Source organism: Pezoporus flaviventris, unplaced genomic scaffold (assembly GCF_033815535.1).
Source record: "Pezoporus flaviventris isolate CSIRO_AGI_PZ_B2104156 unplaced genomic scaffold, CSIRO_AGI_Pfla_v1 ptg000066l, whole genome shotgun sequence".
Lineage (NCBI taxonomy): Eukaryota > Metazoa > Chordata > Aves > Psittaciformes > Psittacidae > Pezoporus > Pezoporus flaviventris.
Genome location: NW_026892614.1, coordinates 23548516 through 23559004, shown reverse-complemented (window position 1 = coordinate 23559004; position 10489 = coordinate 23548516). Strand labels below are relative to the sequence as shown.

The window sequence follows — 10489 nt, the reverse complement described above, 5'->3', positions numbered from 1 at the left end:
ATACAAATATGTATTACCAAAACATCTGTCTTTGGGAAGAGTTCAATATTCTTATACATGAAGTTATACCAATGTTTTGGATCCAAGTTATCCATTTTCATGTTTTTAAACAAAAATTTTATCTCAGACTTTCAGGTGGAACAAATACTCGTAGCCCATCAAAGCTATTTAAAATATCAGAGGAGTTGTTAGGGTTTCATTTATTTTTAGCGGCTGTAATTTTAAAATGTTTTGTCAACTTTTGTATTTCTCATGGTTTTATACACAATCCTGTGGGTTGCTCTTGAGTGGGTAATGATTGTACACATACACAAAAGCATGCAAATCCTCTCTGTGCTTTCAATACCAGAAAATATCATCTTCCAGTGCTGATAAAGATGCATTTAAAAGTGATTCTGACTCTTACATTAACAGCTCCATGAAGTAGGTCTGAAAAACAAACCCCATTCAATAAAACAAAAAAGTAATGGGTTCTACCCTCTAAGATGGCAGGTGTACCTATCCTATGTTAGAAGTGAAATTCTGGGGAAACATGATGAGATTTTTTTTTTTTTTAACATATATCCTAATAACCCTCCACAGTTCTATTCCTTCCTTCTGAGTGGTTGTATTCTCTCTGCCAACAATGCTTTCCTAAATCCCACAAGTATTTTTTTAACTCCTAGCAGTCCTCTTGACATCCTCTTCAGGTTTACCCCTTTCATTCTCCTAATTAATACACTGATTCCACTCTCATGACATTTTGCAGGTGGATTGTAAGATTGCTGACATGTTAAGGCTCATTGACAGACTAAAAATTTGTCTCACTGTGTGAACATTGCAAGTTTCTCTTCAAATTTATAATTTAACCTTGCTATAACCACTTGCCTGTGGAACTGGAGTGAAGAATGCTTCATCTTCCACAATTAACTAGTTTCAGTGTATTAACAGGTCTATATCTCCTACAGAATGTCAAAAGTTGCTATGACAAGTTAAAAGCCATCTTTTAACATAAATATTGTCATGTATGTTATTCTGGAGGTTACCATCTCCTTTCACTACTATATTTTGCTAAAATGTACATAAAATTCAGCATGCCATTTAGACTGTACTTACTAACCGTCTGAGGAAGCTACCAAAGTATTATTTTACTTATTACAATGAAGGTGTTAAATATTTATTTTATATATAAGATTTCCTAATAAACATCCCTTTTTTCAGTAATACATTCCATCTCCATTGTAACAGAGAATACATGTTCTAAGGTTCTGCGGTTTTGCATGCAGATTAAGATACTGGGGAGAATAAACATTAAACATGGGAGACAAGTTCTTCTACCAGGTGTAAATTGGTAATAAATTGGTAAATTGGAAATAAATTAAAGCAAAAGCAAATTTAGGGAAAAAAATCTGGAATTTTGGAGTCCAAAGTTTGATCAGTCCAATTTTTGTTACTTTCAATTGAGTGAATGAACAAAATGTTCTGTGTATGAAGACTGTGTGCAGCTTTGTTTCTGGCAAATTTTTTTCTCTTACTTTTTTTAAAGATCACTTATCACAGAAATTACAACAAAGTTCCAAATACACTGAAGAAAATTCATGATTAAGTAGTGTGACATCAGTGTGGTTGTATCCTTCAAGTATTTTCAAAGTCACTTTTGCACTCAGATTTTCATAAGATAGGAATTAAGAGTGGATCACTTCTCAAAAGAAGACTTCAAAATTATGTCTAAATTTTGTGACCATTCATTAGTTTAGGCTAAAATAAATTCTGCTAAGGCTAGATAGAAATAGCAATTATAACATCTGATCTATGTAAGATGGTTTTCTTTTGACATGCAGTTACCAATATTCAAAAAAAAAAAAAGAAAAAAATGCAGATCTGAAGCCTACATATTTATGAGAACTAGTCTCCATAAATCTCAAATTCTATCATGTTTGAAGCTTCCTTCTAAATGAGAACAGTAAACTTGTAACTGAAACTTGTAAATCAGTTTTATCACTGTCTATGTGTGCATATGTATGACGTATAAATATACTTGAAATTCCAAACTGAACTTGTAAGTAGGTCTGGTAAGTTTTTCTACTTCCATCTCTTTCTAGGAGGTGGGAGGAGAGTCATGGGAGTATTATGCCTGGTACCATGCATGAATATACATTTCATATGTTCTGCATGCACATTTTCCTTACTGTAATGGTCTTTAAATTCTTTAGAATATGATCCAATTGGTTAAATCTACAATTTTAATAAAATACAACCAGATTCTGACTCAGAGCAATAGCAAATGAGCTGCAAATTTCTAGTTCCATACTTAGCTCAATGATATAAAGCTAAATGGGGACTGAAGGCTTACTTGCTTGTCTTCCTTATAGAACACAGTATATGCCTCAGTTAAAAAATACTATCTTCTTCTACTACTACAGCAGAAACAGCACTTATTGGGACCTCTGCTGCTCCAGATATGTGTAGCACTGATTCAAACCAATAATAGTCTGACATGATAATAAAATTAATTATTACCTGCACATTCTGTAAATTACATTCATTCTGAAAAAAAAATAGTAAAGTATCTTCAGATCTGTTTTGTGTAGAAGGAATAGTTTCATCATCAAAGATACAGACAACTAAATGTAGAATAACTGGTGACTTTAGGTATCAGACGAATCAAGGGACAGCATTCTTTGTGTGCTTCGTCATCTCCAGAGCATCCAAAACACAACTGAAAAGGAAGGATACATTTCTGGTCTTAATGTAACTGGTATATTGTAAGATATCAAAAATGTGGACAGGAGGGAAAGATGCTGTTGGAAGTCAAATAACTTTTAACACTTTTTCATATTCTCAAGTTGCATTGTAAGCTGCTGGAAAAGCATTCCCTTTTGCTTGGCAATGGCTTTCAGAAACTTTTGTAATGCCGTTTTACGTACTTTGCCTATTATTTTCCCCATGTTTTTACACTTGTTTATGAAGTTATCTGGAAATGTATCCCTATCATCATATGGGGTTATCTGGTTGTACCACACCTAAAATAAGCCATTTAATTAGTAATGATGAGCTCATTTCAGCCGCACACTCATTTTCAAATGAATTTATTGAAGTAAAGGATTTACAGCATATGGACTCACAGACTTCTCATGAGTTAAACTGGCATCCATATGTACAGCTTTCAGTAGAGAACTCTAGTATTTACAATGTAAATATCAACTTTTATTACATAAGAAACAAATATATCACAACTTTCACTTCACAACATATTTGTTCTGGTTTGATGACTAAAGTCATCTCATTGAAATACTACGTGGAACTCAAAAATAGCTTGTTCTTGTCATAGACTTTACCAGGTGTCCTTCAGAGGTCCTGAAAAGCAAAGGAGAAGTATGTTTTAAAAATAATTTTGTAAGCAGTTGCATTGTGAGAAGTATAAAAGCAGATAGAGGACAAGAAGTAAGTCTTGATCTAAAACATTTGCTGCGCTTGGGACTAACAGGCATGAGATGGAGCTATTCACTAGAGTTTGGTGGGCATTACAGCCAGCAGACAAGGCTGCAGGATGAGGAAAAAATGTTGAAGGGTTAGGCAAATATGTTCCTACAGCACAGAATAGCTAAGTTTGAAAACAACTGTATCCTTGAAATGGATACTCAAATTCAGGTTGCTTGATACACACACCACATCGGCAAGAGGGCACTGGGACAAAACGGCTGGTAACAGTCAATACTGGGTAAGTGATTTACCTCCCTCCAGGGAGATCTGGATCATCACTACAGCCCGTAAAAAAGGAAAAGACTGAAAATATGGCCAGGAAAACACCTGTGACACAGTGCACCACTACACTCTCTCACTTGGTCAGTGCCAGAAGTTTTAGAAGGTGCAAATATTGCACCAGAAGCAAGTATTTTTGCAATAATCTTCTCTAGAAATAATATTTCTGTCCAGAATCCAATCATTCACAAATTATTTTGTTCCTTAAGGTATAAGCAGTTCATGTTCCTTCTAATTTTTAGGAACTTTAGAGGAACTGCCACATTTGTGGAAAGGAAAACATTTCCTTTCAGACTTGGACGGAAACAACAGTTTGGAGAAACACCTTCTCTTTTATCTCCCCTCTTCCCCAGATGTTATCTTCAAGAGTAGCCTTCTTTCTTACTTGTAGCTGAGACACAGCTGAATGTCAAAAAACATCCTATCATCAATTTCATAATATGCGTTTCAGAAAAATAAGCCCAATTTACTTCTACACTACTCTTTCAGGTACCTTTTGGTAAAACAAAGTAACATATTTGTGAATGACATTTAGAAAAATAGTAGTAGCTAAATGGAAAGCAGTAACTGCAATATTTGCTTGTCAGATGATCCCTCTGCATCACACATAAGATGGGAGACAAGTGCTTTCTTAATGTTTAGGGCTCATGCTGCTGAACCTCTTAGTTTTAGGGGCAACTCCCTTCCAATAAAATAGATGTTAAAAAAAAAAAAGGGAAGCTTTTTTTTTTCTTTTTTAATTAAAAGGAATATCCTTGATTTTGTTCTCTGAAGAAATAATAATCTTTGTCATTAAAAATGAGTCGATTCTGGTTTTATGCGGCAGTGCACGCAAGTTGAAACATCCAAGTGAGTTAGGTGCATTATTAACAGTGCCATTTAATTAGGAATTTTCAATAACAGTAACCATGGGATAACTTAATTATTGTTATTAAAATGATTGTTATATTCAGACACAATTCCTATAGAAACATGTAGCGTTTCATGGAACATGGCTTTCCTAGATGATTCCACTTTTCTGATAGGCCACATTTCATGTATGAATAATCTCATTTTATGGGTCAAGTCAAGTAATAGACAGCAAGAGGAAAGAAAATCTGGGCATACCAGTGGGAGGTGGCTCAGCAGCTCATCTACAGAATCGTAGTTTTCCGAAAAGGAAGGTTCAAGAAGTTCTGCTTCATCTCGAAGTTTAGAAGGGTTTAGCTCTTCTTGGCTGTTGCGGGTCAGAAACAAGATTTATTGCTCTCAGAAGAAAAAGCAGTGTAGCTATTGCGCATTTTGTTACACTTGTACCAAAGTTTTATACATCACATGAAATAGCATGTTTAATGGATGAAGACATGTGATGTTTAAAAGCAGTTGTCTAAAGGAGTGAATATACAAACAGAATATAAGGTCTACAAAAACATATGCTGGCATGTCCCACCTATACACTAGGACATAGGTACTTTCTCGGACTTCTAAATTTGCATTTTATGCATTTACTGGCAGACAATTGTACAACAAATACTACATTTTGTTCATAAAATTGTTGTTCATGTTCTGTAGCTCAGTGGATTTTTCCTTAAGAGTCTTTTTTTTATAAATAAAACCATTTCAAGAATCTGTCAGAATCTGTTTAAAATTGCCAGATGCTGTCTCCTCTTTATTCTTTTATTCTAATCTGATTGTAGTGTCTGTTACAGTCTAGAAGAAAATGCTGTCTGTATTTGAAAACCATGTTATCAATTATGTTACAAAGTCATTAATGTTCATTGCCTTTTGTTTGTCCTCTCTGTATCTATACATGGGCATAAATCTTTTCTGTCTTAATACCACACAAGTACGGAAAGAATATATATTTATTTTCTTGTAGTACCTTCTTTTTCCAGTTAAAACTGAATTTAAGTATTTCTTCACAGCCATTTGCTTTCGAAAGCGGCTGTAGTTGTCAGTGAAGACAGCATCAGAGTGGCGTTTGACAGGACTGTCCTGGGAGCTGGCAATGCAACAATTAAAAAGAAAAAATTAATAGACAATATCCATTTAAAAGAAGATACAATTATATTAGTGAAACAAACTTTATAATGTTGATTAGCTAAGTAAATTCAAAATTTCATTTCAGCTTTCATTTCCAACTGTGATTTTGTATCTATCTTCTGTTGAAAAGAAGTCACTGCTTCTATTGCTAACTACATTTTTTAGTAACAAGAATGAAACTCTCAGGATCAGTATTCAGTCTTTTTAGGAACAACTTCCACTGAATTTGTTCTCCTGCTCAACTCTGCCATGCTCCATGCAATTAGGATCCATATTCAATGATTTCTGGAGTCCCCATCCCAGAGATCCTGCAGGCTGAGTATGGATTTTATGACTCCCTCCTGTCTGTTCTCATAGTCCAGCTTAGTCTTTTCAATAATCTGACTTTATTTTTCAGGTGCAGACTGGTTTAAGTCACAGTAAGTTCTCACTGTTCATACTGAACTCAGTGAGAACACAGCCTGCCTCTCAGTAAAAGTGCAGCATCACAAACATGCTACAGATATTTGTTTTAAGGAGGTATCAAGAGATAAAACACACCTTGTGAAATCAAAACTTAGAGGACTATTTTTCATGCACAATCTTGAAAAGCCTTGGTGTGTTCTGCTTTAAATGATCTGTATTAGCTTACAGTGTATGAGAAACTGGCACTCTGTGTTCTGGAACAAAGGCAGCATTGACATAAATTCAGGACCTAATTTTCACTTAGGTTTTGAGCATATGAAGTAGGCACTCAAAGGAACGGTCATATTGGGTCAGACCAAAGTATTCAACTACTCCTTTCCAAAAGGGGCCAGCAGCTGCTGCTTAGGGATGTGAAAACGGGGAACTAAGTATGCAGTGTTCCTTCCTAGCATCCTATCATCCCCACAAACATCCTGGTCTGGAAGCTCCATCCAGTCCCCTTGTCTATGGATTTGCCTCATTCTTTTTTGAATCTTTCTGTACTACAGATCTTTCAAACATCTGGCAATATGTTCTTCAGTGGGAGAAAGAAAAGATTATTCTTGTTTTCTCTGTAAACCAAACATTTTTTAATTTCATTGAGCATTCCCCTGTTGTTATATAAGTAGTGAGTAATCATTCATTTTGCATTTACTTTTGCCATTCATCTGCCAAGCTAGTAAAAACACTACCAGAAGAAAAAAATTAGCAAATTGGTGTGATAATCATTACAACATTGCCAGTATTTATCACCAGTGTTACGTGCAGTGTCTGTCACTCTATCCCTCACAGCTGTATCAGGAATAAATAGCAACATACGCATTTAGTAACAAATACCTCTAAGATCTTATATAGGATTTTCAGCTCCCCCATCATTATATCAGCTTGTGTTTCATTATCTCTAAATCACAAAATTGAGAACTTATGTACAGAAGGGTAAAAAATTGCCAGTGAAGCCAGCTAGGACAAAAATCTACCTAATGTAAGTGTCACCTCACCTAACTCGTTTTCTAATAAGCGAATGCAGATATCTCTTCACAGCAAGTTTAGCCAAAAGATGGCTGTAGACACTGGTGAAAATTCCATCAGCATGCCTTGTATTTCTGAAATGGACAATAAATAAACTCTACAATACAACCTGCGTTCGTATCATTTTGATAACGTTCATTTTGTAAACATACTGCTTTCCTTATCTATTGTACATATTGAATTAAGCTAATTTTATAAAACAACTTCCGGATTTTCACAATATACTTTCTAGCTCTTCCTGGCAAGTGAGTGAATTCATCATGCCAGAATGGCAATGCAATCAACATTTCTGCAGACATTCTTACTGCAACCAGAGGCCACGTGCTTCTTTTCTTTTTTTCTATAATTGATTCTCCCTTTCCTATTTCTCAGTTTGAAAATGTGACCAATCTTTTGACGTAATTCAAGTAGCATGTCATCATTTGTATTTATAGCAATAAAGAAACTCACCTATCAATAATTCTGGACAGATCAAAATAGAATTTCTCGTTTTCAGGTAGTGTGTTCTGCAAAATGTCTGATTCAGACTTTAATGACCCGTGGGCATGGTTAGGTTCACTGGCTCCATCAAATGGCATTCTGTTTCCCAGTCTGTTGGAGAAGGAAACCATGTCAAGTACAGTTAACTGGGGATGTGCAACACTTCAATGCAGCTTACATTCTGGTTTGTGTCAAAATGCACATCTACCTACTTTAACCTGTGAGGCATTTTAAAGTAGTCTCAGGTATAATCCATGCTCAGTGGTAACTGGCATAACAGATCCTTCCCTCTAATGCATATTTTCTAGATATATGTTGTCGGTGCACATAATTTATTCCAGTGAACAATGCATAACCTATGGCAATTACAGCTCAAGTGACAACTATATTTTATATAAACAATGGATGGAATTACCAGCCTCCAGTCATGCAAAGTGAAAACTGTCTCTACAAAGTACTTACCTTCCAATTAAGACTTAAAACATGCATTGATATGCAGTATGAAGCAGTATTAGCCCATCTCTAGAGAAAGTAAATACATCCTCAAGAACTTCAAACTAAATACTAAGTACAGTCATGTATCTTTACATGCGTGGTTTTATTCTTTCATGTTTAAACTAATTTGCTAATTGACAGTTAAAAAAGGTCCACATTTAACCTCTTAATCATGGCAATTGCTCTCTATAAACTGATTTACAGTTATTTCATATTTTCATAACCTGCTCTTTCTTATGGTTTGTCAAGTTTTGTCAAGGGCAATCTGACTGCGTAGCAGTAGTTTGGTATCAGATGTTTCCTCTAGCTGCTCTTATGTTCAGTGGCATACAACAAGCTCCCATTGCCACAGTAAACCCCTGCATGTGATGACGTGCAAAAGTCATTCTAAAACTAGGACAGGCTCCTGTCCCTGCAATTTTAGCCATTAGTTATTATAGCTATTAGTACTACTTATATATCTGAGGCATGTAAGACTTCTCCCTGGCAAAAAAAAAAAATAAAAAAAAAAATTTTTAAAAATTGTAAAGTTATGCAAAATAAACCAACTTGTCACTTTTTGAAAATCAGTGGCCATGGTGTTCTGCTATACTGTTTTCAACTGGTCTTTTTACACTTTATGTTCCTCTTGCCTAAATGTAAAATGCACGTTTCTGCCATCTGACTTAATTTAGCTCAACAGTTAATAACATCTTCAACAATTCAAAGCATGCAGCAGCACAAAAACTACACATAGGTCCATACGGACCACTACCCCTCGTTTATGATGAAGAATTTTTAGCATTCCTATTAGTCGGAGGTAAAGAACCTTTCCCGCAAGAAAAACCCAGGCTGCTTAGATGGACGTGCACCATCTCCTGCAGCGTATTTCGAGGCACATCCTCTGCCGTTGCGTGTTTCGGGGCTTTTAAAAGACAGGTTCGGCGGGCACCGGCCGGGTTGGCCAGGGGTGCTCCACCCCAGTCTGGGGCGCGGAGACGCGCACCCGGGAGAGCACCCCAACAGGGACCGCAGCGCCGCGCTGTGTGCTGCCGGGGAAATCAGCACAGTGGAAGACTGGCGCTCCCCACAGCCCCCTCGACCTCCCCTGCGGAGGGCAAGCCGCGGCGGTGCGCGGAGCAGAGCAGTACGCGAAGCGGAGTGCGGCCCTTACCGAGGGACGGGAGGGAAGGCGGCTCCTCGCGGGGGCAGAGCCCGCGCCCGCCAGCAGAGGGCGCTGAGGAGGGCGAGGGCGAGAAGAAGCGGGGAGGTGCCGCGGTGCTCCATGGCTGCCACCTGCGGAGGGAAAAGCGCAGCCGTCACCCACCGACCCGCCCGCCGCCACCACCGGCCCTGCGCGGGGCACCGGCGCTTCGCCTCAGGCCGCCGAACAAACAACCCGGTACCTGCCCTTGCCCCGGGAGGTGCCGCCAGCAGCGGAGTGCCCGTGGAGGGGGAGCTGCGGTGGACAGGGAGAGCTGGCACCCCCGGGGGCGACCCCCGGCCGGGCGCTGGGGGCAGCAGCACGCGGGGCTGGAAGATCTTAAAACATACACTAATTTTTTAGCGTTCAAAAGGAAGGGTCCCTCCCCGGCTGCCTTGGCGGTCAGACCCGCTTTCGGCGGCTCGACGGCCGAGGCTCCTGCCCTGCAGGTCCGGGAGGGGAGAAAAGGAGCGGCGGACGGGGACACCTTCCCCGTCCGCTAGGAAGTTGCCGCTGCGGCGGAGAGAAAGTTACTCACGGAGCCGCGAGTCTGTCGATGGGGCTGGCTGGGCGGGCGCGGAGCCGAGCGGAGCGGAGCACTGCTGGGGGCCTGCGCCCTGCCCCGCTGCGGGGCTGCGCTGCTCTGGGGCGTCGGCGGCAGCAAGTGGCGGATGACGAAGAGGAGGAAGCAGAGGAGAGCTCCGATCTCGCCACACGCTCTGAGCTGCCCGCCGCGCTGCCGCGTTTTATAGCGTTTACACGTTTCTGCTTCCGAAGAAGCAATCACGTTACTGTGGAGACGTCACCCTTCCCAAGGGGACGGTAGCTTTGTTTAGGACAGTCAGAGACTTATATTTAACTCATGAACAGCCGCGCGCTCTACTTCCCCCCCCCCCCCCCTCCCCGCCCCCCGACATTATTTGATTTATATTAATGAGTTAGTTTTGCGGGTAGCAAGGTCCTGTTGGCAGCGTGATTCGGCCTCGCAAAGCAGGAGAGCAGGCTGCTGGAGGGGGCTCCAGGGTCTCCCCGCACCGCGTACCCTGTCTGCATCTGCAGCGGCTTCGAGGGGACGTCCCTGCAGCCCCTGGGCCC

At 39.7% G+C, this 10489-nt stretch overlaps 1 protein-coding gene across 1 annotated transcript; it reads right to left on the bottom strand.

The window, feature by feature from the left end:
- Positions 1–3052: 3052 nt before the first annotated feature.
- On the bottom strand, positions 3053–10254 carry VIP (vasoactive intestinal peptide). Its single transcript, XM_061470886.1, has 6 exons — positions 9933–10254; positions 9365–9486; positions 7687–7827; positions 5603–5722; positions 4849–4957; positions 3053–3336 (listed from the first exon to the last, which is right to left on the bottom strand). The coding sequence occupies exons 2-6, from the start codon at positions 9475–9477 to the stop codon at positions 3328–3330; spliced, it is 492 nt and encodes a 163-aa protein (XP_061326870.1). The 5' UTR covers positions 9478–9486; positions 9933–10254; the 3' UTR covers positions 3053–3327.
- Positions 10255–10489: the final 235 nt, after the last annotated feature.

Excerpts from the sequence above, each read along its gene's own strand:
- VIP (XM_061470886.1), bottom strand. The coding sequence starts at position 9,477 with ATGGAGCACCGCGGCACCTCCCCGCTTCTTCTCGCCCTCGCCCTCCTC. Across the intron at positions 7,828-9,364 it reads GCCTTCCCTCCCGTCCCTCG|ACTGGGAAACAGAATGCCAT; the intron begins GTAAGGGCCGCA and ends CTTCTCCAACAG. Across the intron at positions 5,723-7,686 it reads CTGTCCAGAATTATTGATAG|CTCCCAGGACAGTCCTGTCA; the intron begins GTGAGTTTCTTT and ends TTGCATTGCCAG.